This window comes from Panthera onca, chromosome C2 (assembly GCF_046562875.1).
Source record: "Panthera onca isolate mPanOnc1 chromosome C2, mPanOnc1 haplotype 2, whole genome shotgun sequence".
Taxonomy (NCBI): domain Eukaryota; kingdom Metazoa; phylum Chordata; class Mammalia; order Carnivora; family Felidae; genus Panthera; species Panthera onca.
This window is the reverse complement of record NC_138347.1, coordinates 121,601,992-121,624,837: the sequence shown is the minus strand read 5'-3', so window position 1 is coordinate 121,624,837 and position 22,846 is coordinate 121,601,992. Positions and strand designations below refer to the sequence as shown.

Below are 22,846 nucleotides of genomic sequence, written 5' to 3'. Positions count from 1 at the left end.
AGTTTACATCAGGAATCCAATGTTGATTTAATATCAGAAAAATTTTTTAAAAAGAAAATCAATCTGTGTAATTCACTGTGTATCAAAAGAATAAAAAAGAAAAACTACACTATCATCTTGATAAATACAGAGAAGGTACTCGACAAAATTCAATAACCATTTGTGATAACAACTTTTAGTAGTCAAGGAATAGACATGAATCTCTTCAATGTGCTAAAAAGGGAACTACTGAAAACCTATAGCTAAAAATCACATTAAATGGTAAAAAAAAAATTGTTGCTTTCTCCTTATGATTAGGAACAAGACAATGATGCCTATTTTCATTAATTCAACACTGAAATATTCTTCATGCAGTAAGTCAAGAAAAAGGAAAAGAGACATAAATATAAGAAAGGAATAAGTAAAACAGACAAAATGTTGGTCTATGTGGAAAATTCTATGGAACCTATAACAATTTACTTACACTGAGTTTATTAGCAAGGTCACAGGCAACAAGATCAATATATAAAAATCAATTATAGTGGTGCCTAAGTGGTTCATTCAGTTAAGCACCCATCTCTTGGTTTTGGCTCAGGTCATGATCTCATGGTTCATGGGATGGGGCCCCACGTTGGGCTCTGGGCTGACAGTGTGGAGCCTGCTTGGGATTCTCTCTCTCTCCCTTTCTGCCCCTCCCCAGCTCACATTCTCTCTCTCTCAAAATAAATAAATTTAAAAAATCAATTGTGGGAGCCTGGGTGGCTCAGTCGGTTGAGTGACCGATTTCGGCTCAAGTCATGATCTTGCAGTCTGTGGGTTCAAGCCCCACATCAGGCTCGCACTGGAGCCTGCTTCATATTCTCTCTCTCTCTCTCTCTCTCTGCCCCTCCCCCGCTCATGCTCTCTCTCAAAAATGAAAAAAACATTAAAAAAAATCAATTGTATGTCTGTATTCCAGCAATTAAAAAATCAGATACTGAAATAAAAAGATATAATTTATAATAACATGAAAAATATAAAATACTTAGCAATAAATGTAACAAATATGTGCAAGGCCTATATAATGAAAACTACATTTTGCCAAGACAAACTACAGAAGAAATAATGGACAGATAAACCATGCTTATAAATTGGAAGATTCAGTATTAAGATGTCATGTGTTTCCAAGTTTATCTACAGATTCACCTCGATTCCAATCAAAATCTCAACAGGCACTTTTGTAGAAATTTACAAACTGATTTAAAAAGGTATACAAAAATGCAGAACACCTAGTATAGCCAAAACAACTTTGAAATAGAACAACGTTGGAGGACTTACACTGCCTGATTTCAGGACTTTAATATACAGGTAAAGGAGAGTTTCTCCATGTTGGTGCTACTGACATTATGCACTGGCTAATTCTTTGTGATGGGGAACTGGCCAGTACACTGTAGGATGTTTAGCACCATCCTGACCTCTACCCCTATCAAAGGCAACCCGTTCCCCTGCCAGAGTTGTAACAGTCTAAAATGTCTCCAGACACTGCCAAATGTCTCACGGGGGGCAAATTTGCCCTTTGTTGAACTACGGAGCTACATGAAGAAGCGTGTTATTGACATAAAAATAGACATTTAAATCAGTGAAACAGGCAGACAGTCTCTCCTCTGCTGTCCTTCCCACCACTCCCTCGTGGCATATTCAATAAACTTCTTTCTCCTTAAAGCACACGAGCAGGGGAGGGACAGAAAAAGAGGGAGACAGGATCTGAAGCAGGCTCTGCACTGACAGCAGAGCCCCGGATTTGGGGCTCAAACTCACAAACCCATGACCTGAGCCCAAGTCAGATGCTCAACCAACTGAGCCACCCAGGCGCCCCCAAACTATTTTTTTTAAATTTTTTTAATGTTTATTTTTGAGCAAGACAGAGAAAGAATGCAAATGGGTTAGGGACAGAGAGAGCGAGGGAGACACAGAATCAGAAGCAGGCTCCAGGCTCCAAGTTCCAAGCTATCAGCACAGAGCCTGATATGGGGCTCAAACTCACGAACTGTGAGATCATGACCTGAGCTGAAGTCGGATGCTTAATTGACTGAGCCACCCAGGCGCCCCCCCAAACTATTTTTTTTAATTGATAAATTACACATTAAAATATAAACCATGTTTGTGCCCTAAAACTTACTGTTAAGAACATAAAAAGGCAAGCTACAGGCTGGGAGAAAATATTTGTAAAATACATACATCTGATAAAGAACTTGTATCCAGAATAAGACAACAATCTGACAAAAAACCCAATAAAGAAAAATGGGCAAACAATTTAAACAGCTGCTTCACCAAAGAAGATATGCTGATGGCAGGGCACCTGGGTGGCCCAGTTGGTTAAGCATCTGACTTCAGCTCAGGTCATGATCTCAGTTTGTGAGTTTGAGCCCCACATTGGGCTGTCTGCTGTCAACATAGAGCCCACTTTAGATCCTTCGTCCCCTTCTCTCTGCCCCTCCCCTGCTCATGTTCTCTCTCTCTCAAAAATAAAATAAACATTAAAAAAAAAAAAAGAAGATATGCTATGGCAAATAAGCGTGTGAAATAGTCATTAAGGAAATGCCAATTAAAACCACACTGAGATACTATATAAACCCACTTAAATAGCTAAAATTTAAAAAAAGGCCAACCATACCAAGTGCTGACAAGAACACAGGGCAACTAGGACTCTTGTACATTGCTGATGGGAATGCCAATTTGTATAGACACTTTAAGAAACATGTTTGGCAATTTCTTATAAACATACACTTACCAGATGACCCAAAAATTCCACTCCTAGGTATTTACCTTAGAAAAACAAAAACTTGGGGCACCTGGGTGCCTCGCTTGATGAAGAGTCTGACTCTTGGTTTCAGTTCAGGTCATGATCTCACAGTTTGTGAGAGTCTCACGTCAGGTTCTGTGCAGACAGCATGGAGCCTGCTTGGGATTCTCTCCCTCTCTCTCTGCCCCTTCTCTACTCACTCGCACTCTCTTTCTCAAAGTAAGTAATTAAACATTTTTTTAAAAATAAAGAAAAATAAAAATTTATGTCAACACATAAGCTTGTATTCGAATGTTCATAGCAGGTTTATTCACAGTAGTCCACAAGTGGAAACAATACCAATATTCATCAACTTGTGAATGGATAAACAAATTGTGATACATCCACACAATGGAATACTAATCAGTAATAAAAAAGAGCTACTAACACACACAACATTAATAAATCTCAAAAGCATTAACCTCAGTATAGGAATCCAGATACAAATGGTATTAATAAAATATCCAAAATTATTCTATATAGCTAAAAATAATTCTGATTTTCAGTAGCTTTTTGTAGTTATATTAATCACTGGCATTTAACTACTTTTTATTAACTTATGTGTTTAGCCTCAAATCAACTATAAACCTTCTGCCATAGGGGTTATTGTGTATGTGTGTGTTTTTAATGTTTATTTATTTCTGAAGGAGAGAGAGACAGAGTGTGAGTGGGGGAAGGGCAGAGAGAGAGGGAGACACAGAATCAGAAGCAGGCTCCAGGCTCTGAGCTGTCAGCACAGAGCCCAATGTGAGGCTTGAACCCACGAACCATGAGATCACGACCTGAGCCAAAGTCGAATGCTTAACCGACTAAGTCATCCAGGCACCCCCATAAGGGTTATTGTGTATCTCCGCACAGCACTTCACAATACTACTACACATATGTGTATCAATGCACAGGCTCCATAATTCTCATTCAATAAAACAGTGGAATGTAGTACACATATTACAATAGAGTCAGAACACCTGGGTTCAGATCATAGCTGACTACATGGAGTAACCTGGGGTAAGTCATTTAATCTACATGAGATTCACTTTCCTCATTCATTAAACCGAAAAGCATTGGGATGAAGTGCAGAAAGAGTGTTGGGAACCCTGGAGTGGTACAATCAGTAATCCCAATGTATGTGAGGCCACAGTAAGGACAGAAATCTCCTGAAGAGCAAAGGGCCAAAAGTCACACTCAAGCTTGATTTTTCAGAAGAACCACAGACTGAGAAAGTGGGGGCTCATGACCCTTTTGGATGTTAAGCAGAAGATATCAGAAAAGTTACTACAGGGATAACTGGTTTGTGGCAGACAATCAAAGAAGCATCCATTTTCGAGCCAATATAATTTTTTTCTATCATTGGGAATAAGATTCAACAGACCCTACACATAGGGAAAATTAGCTGTTTTAGACTGATATAAAACAGGTTAGTTTACTCTACTGACGTATTATTCCCACAGTAACCTATTTCAGTAAAAGAGAAGTCACAGGTTCTGATATTTGGTATATGAAATTGGCTGAGAATCTACAATTGGTGGAATTATGAAAGCTTGTAAAATCAAAAGCCAGAATCACTCGAGGAATTACAATATGGCGGGACTGAGAAGCTTCATAGGGACTTCCTATATACCTACCATGTGTCAAAAACATGTGCAAGGTTACATATTTTATCATTTAATCTTTACACTAGCCCTTACAAAGTAGTTATTTTAGAGATGAGATTATTATTCCTGTTTTAGAGATGCGAAAGTTGACATTCTGAAACACAATTTAGTAATCTAAGCAGTCACCATTAGTGACACCATTAGTATGTGGCAAGGCTAAGATTCAAACTCAGCGTTTGATTACATGTCCTTACCATTACTTAAAACCTATTACCATTATATAAAAAGTCTAGCTCCCAACTATTGAAGCTAGCACAATTCCTAGAAAATAGCAGGCATAATAATCTTTGCTTTTTTTCCAAGGTAGATAGGAGGCAGATATTATCTTAAGGCAGGTAGGAAACAGGTATTACCTCCAGCTATCAGAAGGGGAAACTAAAACTTAGATACAAAGTGATACAGCACGTTTCTAAATCATGGCACTCTAAATCATGGCCTTTCTCTGTATTAGCATTCTCTGACCTTCATCCTGATAATGATGATGAAGGAGAAAAAATGGAGGAGGAGAGAAGTACATGCAATTACAAGACCAAGTGATTTCATTCTTTGAATGGCGCACAGATATTTATTGAGTACCTATAAACGTCGTCAAGCCAGTGCTTGGCACTGGGGATACAACAGTGAATAAAATCAACAAGACACAGTTCTTACCCATAGGGAAGTTTTACCCTAGTGGGACGATACTGACAACTAAATGGAAAATTTAAATATAGTGCAGTAATGCAGAAACAGGATAGCACAGGGTGCCAAAGGGGCAGAAACAAGACAACTAAACACAGAAATTTAGTAGGGCTGCAGGACATTCAGTTAAATTTGAATTTCAAATAAACAATGAATACTTTTTCAGTAGAAGTATGTCCCAAATACTGTCCTGTATTTTTATTTGCTACATCTGGCAACCCTAGGTAGCGATGGTATTTAGAAAAGTATCTCACAGGAAATGATACTTAAGATGAAAACTGAATTGTTACTTGTCTCGAATGAATTTGGACGCTGAAAATGTTTATCAGTTGCTGGTCATGTGGCAAGGATCTGAAACCTCCTGCCAACAGCCAGTGAGGAACTGAGGGCTCTTACCAAGATCCACGTAGTAAGCCATCTTAGAAGTAGGTCTTCCAGATGTAGCCCAGCCCTCAGACTATAGCCCTGGTCAACAGCTTGATTACAATACATGAGAGACCCTGAGGCAGAATCACCTCATTAAGCCATACTGACCCTCAGAAACTGTGTGAGATATGAAATGTTTGGTGTTTTAAACTGTCAAGTTTTAGGATATCTTGTTATGTGGCAGTAAGTAAGTAATGCTGTGCCCACTAGAGGAGTTCTGCATCCCAAAATAACGGGCCTACACTAGGACCCCATCATGCTCATTCATTGCTGAAAACAGCCACAATTAGTGTGGGTGGCCTCAGCAAGAATGAGGTGGTGGATCCAGAAGGGCCACAGCTGTGACTGTCACTCAATTACACCTCCCATCAGGAGATCCGAATGGTGTATTTCCATGGTCGCTACAGCATCATAAAAGCTAATGAAGGAGAGCATATCCTTCTAAAACACAAGAAAATCTTTCTAAAAGAACAAAACAGAAATATTTCTCTGAGTGCAGCTCAGTCACCTGAGAGAACTGTGTAAGAACAGAAGGAAAAGCAAAATAACAGAGTAAAGTAATAGAGCAAAGAAAAATCCAGGTCTTGGATTAGCTGTGGTTCTCAGCTTGATTTCATGTGTGCTAAGAATTAATACTGCTCTCACAACCAGGAAAATAGTTCGTTCCTGGGTACGTTGTGTTGACTCTCCCATCCAGAAGGGAATTTCTGAAACTTAAGGATAATGTACAACTGAAGAGCTGGGAGCTGTGGTTAATTAACTAATCCAGAATTTCTAAGAGTACTTTGATGAAACAATTTGAGTGTTATAAATTCCATAAATTATTCTATTCCAACAGATCAAGTTTAAGTGATTTCATTCCAACTATCTAATGTAAACAGAAAAATTTCAGAGAAAATCATTTCTCTTTTTTCCCCCTAACACAGGATGAGTTGAAAGGGAGTGGGTAATAAGTGTAGAACCTAATATGACTATAGGCAGATGCCAGAAGTTTTCTTTGACCACAGCCCCCAGACTCAGCCCTTGGCTTTATAATAAAGTTTTCTATCCAAATTATCTCAGAGTTCATGCTATTATGACATATTTTTCCCCAGGCCAGTTCAATACCAACGAGCCTAGTATGTTAGAATCCTTTAAGGTCTGTATTCCAGATACATCAGATGTCACTTTTTTCTTTATGGCCTGCAAAACAGTCACAATTGTTTTACAAGATCCCCAATTCAATATTCATAGAAACTGAGACAAGGACATTGTCTTAATGGACATACATCTCCAGGATAGTTAATTCACCAATCTACGTAAAGCCTTATCTAACCTGTTTTCTAGAAATTTTATGTCAGTTAACATTTTTCAGTATTCTATTTTAAACATACCCAATTCATTTAAAATTTACCTTGGTATACTAATCTTAGATATGAAAAGAGAGAACACAGCAATCAAAGCAAATAAAATCTAGAGTATCTTTGAATTCGAGTAGCTGATACTATAAAGCAATAGTTATTCAGTTATTTTTCTCCAGAATTAGGTAGCAATTTTATATATTTGCTTTGATTAAATATATAAAATTGATACACATATTAAACAAAGCCCTGAAGTTTCAGGCCTAAGACCCATGCATTTTCTCTATGGCTATGCTAACACATATGGTTAAGATTTTCCAATGACTTGTATCCAATGTTTCTTAACAATTGTTGGTTCATAGTGAGGTCTAAAGATCTGGAACCAAAAACCAAGGAAAGCTTTAAAAATTAGCCAGCAAAACTATCAAAAATTTCTCGAGGATTAGCTGTCTTTTCTAACTAAACAATACACTATACAATATTTTGTGATCCAGAGTAGAAAAAAGTTGAGGAAAAAAAAAACATTCAACACAAAATTCATTAATATCATCTAGGATAACAGATGCTACTTAGACACGGTTTCATTGTTCCTACTCTCTCTGCCTCCAGCTTTCTTTCCACATATTTGGAACTTCTTTAATTTTCCTCTTCATAAAACATCATTTTTTTCTAGTTCTCTTCATTCATAAATAATTACTATATAATGCAGAATTTCTTATTTCACTGATTATCTTGAGAGGAAGTGCCACTTTGAAAAACTTCATTAACAACAACTTTCTCTTATTCACCTCAAATACTCCTTTGTAAACTAGAGAGCCAAAATTGGAGGGGAGGAGACAACAAGTGGAAACACCAACAAAATGTGAAAAGAGAAGAACTTCACAGAATTTCGTCACTGTTTCATCTACTCAATAAACAGATATTAAGCTCCTGTGAGTCAGGTATTGTTTTAGATACAAGTCCTACTTTATCTCAAGAGCCTACTATTATAATTTAACCTTAAAATACCAACAAGGCTAATAAAATTACATGTATATCAAATTATTTTAAATATAGTAAATACATTCAAATTTTTATGTATTTTAAATACATTAAAATTAGCTAAATATATTAAGTAAAATTATACATACACACACACATAGTTGTTTTGGTGGAGAAGTTTAGAATTGTTTTGTGCTTTCCACCTTGTTCTAAAGATTCTGACAACAGAAGAAAGGAATCAATTCTGAGAATTATACATGTAGAGTTAGGAAGAAGGTATTGGTTGATAAAATGAAAAGAAAACCAAGATGTTAAGAACATTTCAAAGTTATCAAAGCTCTAAAAGTAATATAAGAATCTGTGTAATGCTTTATAAATATTTTGAGTCTAGCAATGTTCCTGATTACAACAGCCAACAAAGTCTATCAATCTACTCATTTGTTTTTGCCAAAAAACCTTAAAACTCATTCTGCTGAAAGGTTTTCATATGAGAACATATCTTCAATTTTGTAACTGAAGTCACAATGAAATAAAATTCAATTATAAATATACACTTGACAGATTCAAGCCAAATTTCAGTAGATGTCATATTACAGGTCATTATATTATTACTTCAGTCTTACTTCTAGTATTAAATGTATGCTATTTTAAAAATCCACATCCATGGCCTTGACTCATTATAGTATCCTTTAAATGCACATAACGCTTGTAATATAATTCTTGAAATTCAGCTCCCTGGAATGAAACGAAATATATCTGGTACAGAACTGTACACTACAACAATGTTTTATCATAATTTATAGCCAAACTATGGGAAAGATTCTTTACCTCATTAATCGTCAGGGAAATGTGCACAGTGCATTACCACTAAGCACCCACCAGAATCAGTATAAGGAAAAAGATGAAAAATACTAAGATTAACAACAATATGAGCAATTGGGAATCTTCATATATTGCTACCTAACAGGGTAAATTGGTAGTATCACTTTGGAAAAAGTCATCTGGAAATATCTACTAAAGCTGAAGACGTATATTCTAACCAAACAATTCCAATCCTAGGTATATGCTCTAGAGAAATTCATGCACGTGTTCATCAAAGGACAGAGATTAGAATGTTCATAAGCTCATTAACTGTAATATCCAAAAACTGAAAACTCCCTAAATGCCTAATGACATTAGAATAAATAAATAAATTATGGTTTATTCACACAATGGAATATTATATAGCAATGAGAAAGCATTAACTACAACTACATACAAAATGAATGAATCTCAAAAACATAATGTTGAGCAAGAGAAGCTAGTCACAAAAGAATACCATATGATTCCATATATAAAGCACAAAAACAGTAAATAATAAATCTATGCTATTAAAAGCCAAGACAGATACAACTTTAAAAAAAGAACATTTTTATTTACCATATAATTTATAAAGAAGAGGAGGAGAAACCAGGTTAAACGTCAGATTAGGCAAATTGCTAGATGTAATTTTAAAAACACTGTGTTGGCAACAAAGTTGTTTAATACCGTTAAAGCATGTTTCTTGATATTTTGCCTTTGGATTTGGCAACTCATGCACATTTATGTTGGTCACAAACAAGACAAATTCAAAAATAAAAACATTTAAGATGCGAGTTTCAGAACTAAATTCAAACTGGCAATCAAAATGATCTTCCCTTAGTGTTGTGGGTTTGAACTAACCAAAACAGCTGTTACCAATGGTAAGCAAGATGGCTAGCTCAAGTTAAAGCCTTTATAGAAAAGGTTTTCTTCCATGAGAATACAATGGGCCATATGGGAATAGTAAACAGAACAATCAGATCAACTCCATTTTAAAAATACTAAGTAAATAATAAATCACATAAAGAAAGACCTTTTAATTTCAACACCACTCTACTCTGCCAACTGAGTTATAAGGTAATTCACTGGAAGTGAATATTAAAATAATATAGAAACAAGCTTGCAGATATCCTTTCCTCCCAAAAGAAGAATATCAGTTTATCACCTTTTCATAAGAAACAATGATTTCAAGAACTATAAAAAAAATAGGCATCATCATATCATACTCTTTATAACAAAGCAATTTATATGAACTACCAGAATAGAGAATAAAGTTATTTTTATTCATTTGATTGTGACTCACATATAACATACTGCATTATCAAACCTATTTATAAATCTACAACATGCAATCAAAACACAAAGCAAAGTTATGTAATTCTACCTAACCACAATATACATTGTGAAAGCAGTTAACAGGAAGGTAAAAGATGTGGTAACCACAGCCCATTTTAAAACACTTTAATTTTTTTTTTTAAATCAGGAACACTTTTATTTTATTTCCAAAAGGTAATTCTTATTTAATTCTAGTGTTTAATTACTTAATATGGCAACCTAACACTATTATTTAAATGAAGCTTTCTTGTAGACAAATATAGGAAAAATACAAGACAGAAAAAAGATCAGATGATACAGGTTCTTCAGGAAAAGCAAGCTACTGGAATGAGCAGGTCAATAAAACTATTTGTAGAATGGGATAGTTGTCTATTTTCAGATCATTAAGATATTTTTAAATATCCTGAAACCAAACCCAGATTCAAAAGGCAAAGCCAGAACCATTCACTGTGTTTATTAAAACACAATCTCTTACTAAGTCTTGCACAGTAAGAGAGGCCAAACTCACCCTAACATGACCTTAGATTTAGAACCCTGCCAAAGAATCTTTATAGAAATAGCAACCAAATGTTGCTTATACCTACTGTTTAGAGGAATTAAAATAAAATAAAATAAAATAAAATAAAATAAAATAAAATAAAATAAAAGCTTACTAGATATTTCAGGACTTAAATCATTAAGTAAACTCCGAGAAAGAGCCTATGGGCAAACGTTAGTAGCCTTTTACATTAAACATACAAATCTAAAATATGTAAGCTAATTTACTTTTAAGAATTTGAACAGTGAAATGATCTTTAACACCAATTCCCTACCTTTTTCACCTTTCCAACTCCTTTAAAATTTTTTCTTATCAAGAAATAAAGTGCTCACATTCCTTTCTTGGCAGAAATGCACTATTATGGTCCCTATAGGGAGCCATTCCAGCAACACTTTTTGTGAAACTGTGAATTCCTTCTGTTCCTACTGCTTTGCCCACAAATTCCTTTATTCCTGTTCCCAGGCTATGAAGATCTGTTCAAAAACGTTACAAAACCTGAAACAATTAGTTTCACTACAGATATATGTACTCTGACCCTAGCTGGTTCCCTGTTGCTACTCAGGGATCCTACAATCATCTCTTGACTGGAAAGGATTAAAAATAGCACAGAACAGGTTCTAAGCAATAATACTCTCCAAATGGAGAATTTAAAAGATTCTCTCATAACTAAGTGGTATTTGTCCAGGGAATTCAAAGTTTTTGTGACATGTAAACATCAATCAATGTAATTCACCATATTCATGGGCTACAGATACCCCCCATATAATCATTGTAATAAATTAGTACAGAAAAAAACAACAAAATCCAACAACCATTCATGATCAAAATACTCAGAAAACTAAGAATAGAAGGAAACTTACTCAACCAGATGGAAGGCAGCTATGGGAAAGCTCTACAGCTAACATCATACCTAATAACACAGACTAGATGCTTTCTTTCCTCCTAAGATCAGGAACACAGCAAGGATTTCTGCTCTCACCATTTCTATTCAACTTTGAACTGGAAGTCCTAATCAGTGATATCAAGAAAGAAAAAAGAAATACAAATTGGAAAGGAAAAGTGAAATTGTCTTTAATCACAGATGACAGTATATGTAGAAGATTCTAGGGAATTTATCCAGACTTCAAGTTATATTACAAAGCTGAAGTAATCAAAACAGTATGATACTGTCACAAAAACAGACACATAGATCAATGGAACAGAATAGAAAACCCAGAAATGAACCCACAGTTATATGGCCAATTAATCTTTGACAAAGCAGGAAAGAATATCCAATGGGAAAAAGGATGTCTCTTCAACAAATGGTGTTGGGAAAATTGGACAACAACATACTCAATAATGAAACTGGACCACTTTCTTACAGCATACACAAAAATAAACCCAAAATGGATTAAAGACCTTAATGGGAGACCTGAAACCATAAAAATCCTAGAAGAGAGCACAGGCAATAACTTCTTTGACATTGGCTGTATCAACTTCTTTCTAGATATGTCTCCTGAGGCAAGGGAAGCACTAGAAAAAATAAACTACTAGGACTTCATCAAAATAAAAAGCTTCTGCACAGCAAACAATCAACAAAAGGCAAACTATGGAATGGGAGAAGATAATTGCAAGTGACATACCTGATAACAGGTTAGTATCCAAAATATATAAAGAACTTATACAATTCAACACCCCCAAAAGGGAGAGATGTTCCATCATGGATAGGAAGAATCAATATTGTTAAGATGTCAGTTATTCCCAATTTGATGTACAGATTCAATACAAACTCAGTCAAAATCCCAGTAAGTTATTTTGTGGATATCAACAAACTAATTCTAAAATTTACGTGAAAAGGCAAAAGACTCAGAATAGCTAACATTGCCACTATTCAACTTTAAGACTACTATCAATCCACAGTAATGAAGACAATTTGGTATCAGCAAGAGAACAGGAAAATAGATCAATAGAATAGAAAAAAGAGCCTAGAAATAGAACCCCATAAATATATTCAACTCATCTTTGACAAAGGTCAAAGGAGATTCAGTGGAGAAAGGAGTCTTTTCAACAAATGAAGCTGGAAACACTAGACATCTACATGCAAAAAAAAAAAAAAAAATTAGAAATAAATCTTACACCTCTAACAAAATAAACTCAAAACGGATCACTGACCTAAATGTAAACAGCAAAATTCCTAGAAGAAAAACAGGGGCGCCTGGGTGGCTTAGTTGGTTGAGTGTCCGACTTTGGCTCAGGTCATGATCTTGAGGTTCGTGAGTTCAAGCCCTGCATCGGGCTCTGTGCTGATAGCTCGGAGCCTGGAGCCTGCTTCAGATGCCGTGTCTCCCTCTCTCTTTGTCCCTCCCCTACTCGTGCTCTGTCTCTTTCTCAAAAATAAACATTAAAAAAAATTTTTTTAAAGCCCCAGGAGACTACGAAAGTGCTTTCAAATTTAGTAATGACTTTTTTTTTTTTTTTTAAGAAGTCTCTGCACCCAATGTGGGGCTTGAAATCATGACCACAATATCAAGAATCACATGCTGTACTGAATGAGCCAGCCAGGTGCTTGTGGCAATGACTTTTTAGATACAACCAAAAAGCATGATCCATGAAAGAAAAAACTGCCAGGTTGGACTTTATTAAAATTAAAAACTTCTTTGTGAAAGACACTGTTTCTCTACCACCAGATAATGAATGTCAAGCCTTTGTGTTTTCTTACAAGAAACATTATGTGTTTGTATTACACCTCTATTTAAACAAATGGTTATATATATAGTACATTGTTCTGCACTTAATAATGTATCTTTGTAGATCATTCTATATTAAACAAAAAAAATTTTTTAAGTAGGCTTCACACCCAGCCCAATGTGGTGCTTGAATTCACAACCACAGATCAAGACCTGAGCTGAGACTGAGTAGGATGCTTAACTGAAGGAGCCACCCAGGCGCCCCCATTCCATACTTGTACATAGCATTCTCATTCCCAAATTTATATCTGCATAGTATTCCTTTGTACATATTGAACACTATTTAATCAAATCTTACCAATGAGCTTAAGAGTTTCCAATATTTTGCTATTACATGTAATACTGCAAACATTAAGCTTCACTTTCCCTATTTGCTAGCACATCAGTAGAATCAATTCTTAAAACTGGGATTGATGGGTTATAGGAAATGTGAATGATAAATCAATTACAGTACTGTGAAATTGCTTCCCATAAAGGCTGTACTAATTTATGCTCCTACCAGCAGTGTAAGAGAACATGTTACCCTATACTCTTCACAACAGTGTTTTATCAAACTTCTTAATATTCACCAATCTTATAGAGTGGGAAGTGGTATTCAGTGTACTTTCAAATTACACGTTTTATGAATGAGGTACAGTACCTTTTTATCTGTGTAAGAACCATTAATATTTCTTTTTCTGTAACTGTTTATTCATAACTTTCTTTTTAATGTTTATTATTTTGAGACAGAGACAGAGCGTGAGAGGGGGAGAGGCAAATAGAGGGAGACACAGAATCCAAAGCAGGCTCCGGGCTCTGAGCTGTCAGCACAGAGCCAGACGTGGGGCTCGAACTCACGGACCATGGACCACGAGATGATGACCTGAGCTGAAGTTGGATGCTTAACCAACTGAGCCACCCAGGCACCCCTTATTCACAAGGTTTGCCCATTTTCTAAAAATTTGGTTGTTGGTTGGATTTTTTTTCCCTTGTTTCACTATACAATATTCCTTTCTTCCCTTTAATGCCTTGAGACTTTTAGTGTATTTTATTTGATATCAATATTGTTTTGCTCATTGTACATCTTTGGCCATTTCTTATTTTCAATCTTTCTTAGATTTAAGAATTCTGAATATATTTTTAGTTCCAAAACAACTTTTTCTATGTTGCAACTGTATCCTCTTGAGAGTTTTCATTCCCTTTTCTATCACGGCTTTCTCTCATCTTTTCCATTAGCTCTGTTTCCACAGGAGGAATCTGTTTGATTATTCAGTGATTCCCTCTTTCAAGTTGCTGAATTCATTTTAATAGGCTGAACTTTTAATAGCCATAGGGTATTGCAATCTCTTGGATAGTGGAGAACTGGCAGTCAGTATAAGATATGCATATTTTAAATTTGATGTGCAAGCAATGAAGGAGCTGGCAAAGTGGAATTGCTCTGCTGAGGTTATAAAGGAACAAGTGGGGAAAATATGGCAGACCTCACTTGCCTGCAAAGACATGAGCAATTCATCCCACAAGTGCAACCCTCCTAGCAGCTGCTGATCAGGCAGCTTCCCAGAGGACTGTGTATAGCTTGCAGGCAAGTATGGCCTCTTTCCACATGCAGAAATATCCAAACGTACAGACCACCCAACAGCATGCACCTTCCAGGTAACTGAGAGATCCTTGGTCTTCACCAAAGACACTGATGGACTTTCGACACCACACAAAGTGAAGTTGTATGTCACAGGATTTTTACCTTTCGTTTTCCTCAATAATGCACAGTTACATGATTCATAACCAGGACATACAAATACTCTATTGCTTTTAAATCCTCTACTACTCGCCTGGTTATGACTGAATATAATTATCTTCAGGCTTGTTCTTATTTTAATTAATTAGTAATTTTTAAGCTCCAACTCTTAGTTATGTGTCCTAAGACAAAAAGTTCAGAAACCTTCCTCACTCTAAATTCCTTAACACTTTGTTCAGAAAGTTTTAAGGTAAGTTCCTTCTACGCTTACTTCTCAACGTTTAGATAAATAAACATTTTTATTACAAGTCTGGAAACATAGCAAAACAAACTCTTGCAATTCAGTATTTACTGAATATAACTGTGCTAGACACCAAGCGAGATTCTGAAGACAAAAATAGGAAAAAGGACCCTGCTCTCAAGGAGCTCAGAGTTTAGCAAAAGAAAAGGACAATCTATAAAGAAATACAATATAATGTGATAAGGACAATAATATAGTATGTACAGGTCCAAAGGTTAACTAACAGAAAGGTACTGTAGTAACAAGGAGCTACAAAGGAATTCGTGGTCAGCTAGATTTTAAAGAGTAAATAGGAATTTGCCCAGTGGTCAAAGAAATTATAGACAGAAGGTAAGGACATAACATTCTTTCAATGATGTTCCTAGTTTGAGACAGATACTGTGGGATAGATACTTTGAAATACTTGTCCTAGAGATACAATGATGAATTAAGAAAAAGTTTTTGACTTACAGAGTCCGTGGAGGGGGACAAATAAGTAAATGAGTCATTAAAGTACAGTGTGATAAATACTACAAAAGGGATAAGGAGAGAGTATTAGAGGCTTATGGGCCAAGTGGAAATAAGACGTAAACTTAGATGTGAATAATGAACTGAAATTAGCCAGGTGTAATATGTGTCAGGAGTGGAGTAGAAGACCATGTCAGGGATCACAGAGTTCCAGGCACAGAGAGGTGTGTACAGATGGACGGAGACAGACAGAGACAGAAAGTGAAAGAGAGAACGTAGTGCAAAGTGGCAGAAGAAGAGGTATCTGAGATAAGGCTCTGGATAAAAGCAAGAACTCTAACATGAAGGATTTTTTATTTGATTTATTTTTTTAAGATTTTATTTTTAAGTAATCTCTACACCCAACATGGGGCTCAAACTCACAACCCTGAGATCAACAGTCACATGCTCTACCAACTGAGCCAGCCAGGCGCCCCACAGATCTTTCAAATCAGAGTTTAGACTTTATCTTGAGGGCAATAAGGAACTACTAAACTAATTTTTTTAACATGGAAAGACTGTTGAGGTTTGTGTTTGAGAGCTATACTACAGTAATGAAACAGAAAGAAAGAAATCTGGAAGTAAGTACAACAGTCACAGTAATCCAGGAAACGATTTATCGTAGTCTGAACTAAGATATTAGCAACAAAGATAGAGAAAACGGTTGGGGAGGACTGAGAGACTGAGGACGCAGAACCAACAAGCCTTATAAATGATTTGACTAGAAGCAGAGAGAAAGAAAAGGAATCAAATATGAGACCTCAATCTCTGGTTTAGGCAAAGGGTGGATGGTACTACTATTCAGTAAGATAAGGAAAAGGGGAAAGCAGGTTTTGAGAGGTGAAATAATTACTTTAATTCTGGACTTTGAGCCTGAGATGCTTTAAGTTACTCAGTGAAGGCATCCAATAAGCAACTGGCTATACAAAATCTCAAGACAAATTTGGGTCAGAGATATAGATTTGACAATAGTCCATATACAAAGTAAATGATAACTACAGCAATGATGAATAGATGAAATTGCCTGTGGAGAATTTACAAAATGAGAAAAAAAACCTAAGACAAAACCCCATGGAAAACTAACATTTAAAAAATTTGTTAATGTTTTTATTTATTTTTAAGAGAGAAACAGAGCACAAGCAGGGGAGGGGCAGAGAGAGAGGGAGACACAGAATCCGAAGCAGGCTCCAGGCTCTGAGCTGTCAGCACACAGCCTGACGCAGGGCTCGAACCCATGAACCACGAGATCATGACTTGAGCCAAAGTTGGACACTTAACTGACTGAGCCACCCAAGTTGCCCCTGGAACATTAACATTTAGGAGACAGAGAGAGAGCCAGCAGAGCAGACTGAAAGAGAGCAGACAAAAAGGAAGATGAAAATATTAATATGAGGAAAAGGAGCAAGCACTTAATGAATGCTTACTATGTGCTAGGTGTTGTACTAAGTGATTTATGTGCACTACCTCATTTAATCCTTAGACACTCTCTAAGCAACTTATTGCTACCTGCTTCATTATAGATGTGGATACTTTGGTTTAGGGAGATCAACTTGCTCAGGTTTACACACTTGGTTGGGTGTAAGAAGTACAACCAAGATCAGATCACACTGAGTCCTCTAGAGCCCTTGTTCTTAACTGCTACACTATACTGCTTTCTTATGAAAGTCTTAAAAAGTGTGGTATCACAGACACATAAAAACGAGTGATTCAAAAAGAAAGACACCATCCCAGGAGCAATGAGTTCATCCAGCACCGAGATCTTGGTTTCTAATAACATTCTCCATTAAAAGGAATCAGGAATCTTTGGGAAAATGGCTGATCTGAGAAGTAGGCAAGAAATAATGTAAAATGAGCCTGGAACATCTTGGAGTGCTAAAGAAATAAGCGCTCAAAACAAAAACAAACACAAAACCACACCCGCAACAAGGGACATATGCCAAAGGAACACAGAAAACCAACTGTGGCCACAGCTGTATCAACTCAAGCAGAAAATTAAGTAAGTATTGGACTATAACCCAGAGTATAAACGAAATATCAGGTACAAACTAAATAATATAAATCAAGCATTAAATAAATAAGTGAAGAAACAAGAGAGAAGAGACAAATCTAGCGTGGAAAAGAATTCCAAATAAATTATGTAGATACTCCCCCTCCCAGAAGTAGAGCAACCTCTCCACTTCTCAAATATGGGTTCCACATAATGACTTCCTTCCAAAGACTACAGTATGGAAAGGGGGAGAGGTTAAAAAGTCACTTTATAGTACAGAAGCAGGACAAACATTACCTCAGCCAAGTGATCAAAGTTCACATCGACAATGATAAGTCATGTTGATAGTATGGACCTTTGATATGCTGTGATGAGAATGGCACTTTATCTCTGTGGTTCTTCTCAAAAACTCATAACTCCAATCTAATCATGAGAAACACATCAGAAAAATCCCAATGGAGGGACATTCTACAAAATACCTGAACACTCCTCAAAACTGTCATTAAAAACACAGAAAGTCTGAGATACTGTCATAGCCAAAAGGAGGCTAAGGATGATGGTCATGAAATGTAATGTGGTATCCTGGATGCTCTCCTGGAACAGAAAGAGAACATTAGCTAAAAATTAAGGAAATCTGAAGAAGTTGGACTTCTGTTAATTAACATACGTTGATTTTGGCTCATTAATTGAAAAAACTGTACTAAACCAATGTATGATGTTAGCAGTAGGAGAAACTGACTAAGGGGTTTATGAGAACTCTCTTGAACTCTCTCTATAATTTCTCTGCATATCTAAAACTATTCTAAAAGTAAAATATTATTTAAAAAACAAGAGGGGAAATTAACTGCATGAAAAGCTGATAAACAACAAAGAAAAAAAACAAAGACCAAGAGCAGTTTCAGTGGATTATTGGAGTCAAAGCCAGATTACATTGGGCAGAGGAGTAAATTAAAGCTGAGAATGGGATTATAAGTGTATAGCTTCTTCCAGAAGTTTGACAATGAGGGGAAGAACAAATCAGAGCTGGAAACAGACATCAAGTTAAAGAAAGTGGTTGGTGGTTTGTTTTTTTTTTTTAAATAAAGGTATAATTCACATACCAAAAACTTACCTTTTAAAGTACAATTCAGTGGTTTCCAGTATGTTCACAAAGTTGTATAACCATCACCACCATTATCTATTTCCAGAACATATTTCTTACTTCAAAAAGAAATGATACAATCAAACAGGCCCTGAATATATGAAATATTTTGATGAATAGGAAGACTTCACATTGTTAAGGTGTCAATAAAACTAAAGCGATTTACAGATTCAATGCAATCTCGATCAAAATTCTAACAGCCTTTTTTTTTTTACAGAAATGGAAAAGCTGATCCTCAAATTCATGTGGAATTACAAGGAATCCTAAATAGCAGAATAATCTTAAAAAATAATAATGTTAAAGGGCTCACACTTCTCAACTTTGAAACTTATTACAAAACTACAATAATTTAAAACATAATGGTACTGGGGGTGCCTGGGTGGCTCAGTCAGTTAAGTGTCCGACTCTTGGTTTTGGCTCAGGTCATGATCTCACCATTCTGTGAGTTTGAGCCCCACACTGGGCTCTGTGCTGACAGCACAGAGCTTGCTCGGGATTCCGTCTCCCTCTCTCTCTGCCACTCCCGCCTGCTTTCTCTCTCTCAAAAATAAATTAATTAATTTAAAAAACCCCATTATGGTACTGACATATGGACAGACATATATACTAAGGGGAAATAATAAAAAGCCCAGAAATAAACCTTCACATATATGGCCAACTTATTTTTGACAAGGGTGCTAAGACCTTGACCTCTATTATAAACTGTAATGGAAAAACTGGTTATCCATATGCCAATTTGATCCTTACCTTATATAAAAATTAACTCAAAATGGATCAAAGACCTAAACTAAAGAACCAAGACTATACAATTCTCAGAAGGAAGCATTGAGGAAAATCTTCATGACACTGGATTTGGCAACCATGTGATGGATGTGACAAGAAAAGCACAGACAACAAAAGAAAAAAACAGATGAACTAGACTTCCGCTAAATAAAGAACTTTTGCACATCCAAAGAGATGATCAAGAAAGAGAAAAGACAACCTACTAAACAGAAGAAAATATCTGCAAATCATTTATCTCGTAAGGGATCAATATCCAGCATACATAAAGAATCCCTAAAACACAACTCCAAAAACTGGAGTAGACCTTTCAAAGAAGATATATAAATGGCCAGTAAGCACATAAAAAGATGCTCAACACGACTAGTTACTAAAGAAATGCAAATCAAAATTACAGTGAGATATCACTTCATATCTACCAGGATGGCTATAATAAAACAAAAAACAAATAAATGTTGACAAGGATGTGGAGAAACTGGAACCTTTGTGCACTGTTGGTAGGGATGTAAAATGGTACAGCTACTGTGGAAATCAGAATGGTAATTCCTCCAAAAAATTAAAAATAGAATTACCATATGACACAGAAATTCCACTTCTAGGTATATACCCAAAAGAATTAAAAGAAGGGTCCCAAAGAGATATTTGTACTCCCTTATTCATAAAAGCATTATCCACAACAGCTAAAACACTGAAGCAACCCAGGTGTCCAGTGATGGATGAATGATAAGCAAAAGTGGTATACATACACAATAGAATAGTATTCAGCCTTAAAAAGGAAGGAAATTTTGACATATACTACAATATAGATGAACCTTGAGGACATTATGTTAACTGAAATAAGCCAGTCACAAAATGACAATTACTATTAGGATTCCACTTACATGTGGTACCTAGAGTAGTCAAAATCATAGAGACAGGAAGAACAGTGGTTGCCAGAGACAACAGGGAAAAGGAGAGTGGGGGGTTATTGTTTAAAGAGTATAGAATTTGAATTTCACAAGGTGAAGAGTTATGGATATGGATGGTGGTGATGGCCACACAACATGAATGTACTTAATACCACTGAGCTGTACACGTAAAAATGGTTAAAGTTGTAAATTTTATGTTCTGTGTATTTTACTACAATGAAAAAATTGGGGGAAAATGAAAAGCATTAAGGCTTGTGGTGTCTCTTTCACTGTTTCATACACATAATTAAATTCTCACAGACATTCTCATTATTAAACTAGATTTTTTTAATACTGAAATACAGACTTCTCTACTCTTCTCTCCAGAGCATATAGCCTACCTTGGACATAAACCCTTTGAGGAAGCTGATGTTTCTCTCATAGCTATGTGTATATAATGACATCTATTTTGTTCCTACCTTTATAATGAAAAATTTCAAACATATACAAAGGAAGAGAGAAAGGAATAATGAAACCCCTTACAGCTATCCACCCAGCTTAAAATACTTAATCAACTCATAGACAGTTTATCTATAATTTCACTCACTTTACTCTTCTTCCCCCAGTGGATTATTGTGAAGCAATCCCAAACATCGTATCATTTCAACCATAAATATTTCAGTATATTATCTTTACATACTAAAAGATACTGATGAAAGATACATACTGAAAGATACAGACAGTGTCCTGCATAAATTCCTGTACTGGTGGGTCAGATTTCTGATATAAGCATTCCTCCAGTAAACCATATATTAGATACAGAAATGTTATGTATATTCATTCATTCTACTGTACTTCCTTACAAGTTAAACTACTAGGATGTAGGACTATCCAACAAGAAAATCAAGAAAAAAAGTAGCTTGAACAGTTAGTTTCAACAGCAGGAGGATCATTTATCAAGGGTGGTCTTAGAGACCTCTTAGGAGAGAGATGGAGAAAAGTAACACAAATATCACACACACTCAACCTCACTCTCTCCCCACCTCTCAGAACTGAGTTTCATATGATATAAGTTATTTGGTATATTATAACACAACCCAGTGATATTATATAACAATCATTATACGTAAAGTAATACTCATAGCTGCATATTTTATAAAACAAATGCAATCAAACTGGCTCAATGCAGAAAATTTCTATTCAACTGTCCTTACCTTTTGTTGGACTGAGATTCTGATCTATAAATCCTCTTAGTTCTGCATTTGTGGAAGGCAAACCAACCTGAATAAAATAGTTTTAAAAATTAAAAATAGAATCTTAAGTATTATGTGATCATTTAATAAGTTATTTTATACCTTCCACTGAAGATTCCATGTAAAATAATAAACACAGCCACATAAAAATGAATTAATTATATCAACAATAGGAGTAGAAATTAAAAGAAAATGTTGCTTGCAATGGGAAAAGCAGGAATTGTACAGATTAAGATAAAAATCAATGAAATAATGTTACTTGTGAGCAGAACTGAGACCTACAGATTTTACTGATGGTTTTTTTGAAAGCAAGTTGTGGCAGCCATGAAGCTGCCAACAGATTTACCAAAATTCCATTTTCATGTTGCCCTTAATTTTTACTGTTCACAATCACTGCCTATTATGCGTTTTTCAACATTGTGATACGTAATGGATCAGATAAAGACCATTAATACTATACCACAGAGGTGAGATCTACTGGTCTCAAATACAACTGCTTGGGCTCATATTCTGGTTCAGTAAGACACATGGTCATGTTCAAATCACACAAGCTCTCTATACCTCAGTCTTCTGAACTGGTGCTAGAAGTGCTTATCATCAGTTTAGGTTATTAGAAAGATTAAGATAATTCATATAAAGCATCTAGCCCAGTGTAAGGCACAAAGTGCTCAATTCATGTTAACCTTCATTACTTTAATATGATACCTGGGGGCTATCTATAACAAGTGTAACTATAAATTCACCTTGAGGCAATTTATTTCATTTAATGTGATGGCCACTGGACTTCTTGGAATCATAGAGCTAAATACAGTAGTATCATCAAACAGAGTTTAAAAAATTTATTATAGAGCCAGGAATGAAAAGACTCTACATTTTTGAAAACTTGACATAAAGCAAGATTCTAATAAGTTGTTCTACTATTACTATTATGCTATTGTTTTAATCCTTGTAGATTTGTAATCTACCAAATGCTAACTT

General features: G+C 35.7%; 1 protein-coding gene and 1 non-coding gene across 6 annotated transcripts in view; both read right to left on the bottom strand.

Annotated features, from left to right (window-relative positions):
* The window catches only part of TFDP2 (transcription factor Dp-2), a 188,741-nt gene that overhangs the window by 101,422 nt on the left and 64,473 nt on the right, over positions 1–22,846 (bottom strand). For all 5 annotated transcript variants that reach the window (XM_078432283.2, XM_060638831.3, XM_060638832.3 and 2 more), the window contains one exon: positions 21,830–21,896. In XM_078432283.2, the coding sequence (XP_078288409.1) occupies positions 21,830–21,896 (67 nt within the window). The remainder of the gene's footprint in view (positions 1–21,829; positions 21,897–22,846) is intronic.
* Positions 16,180–16,252, bottom strand: TRNAN-GUU (transfer RNA asparagine (anticodon GUU)). The gene has a single exon. It is a non-coding gene; the product is annotated as a tRNA-Asn (tRNA).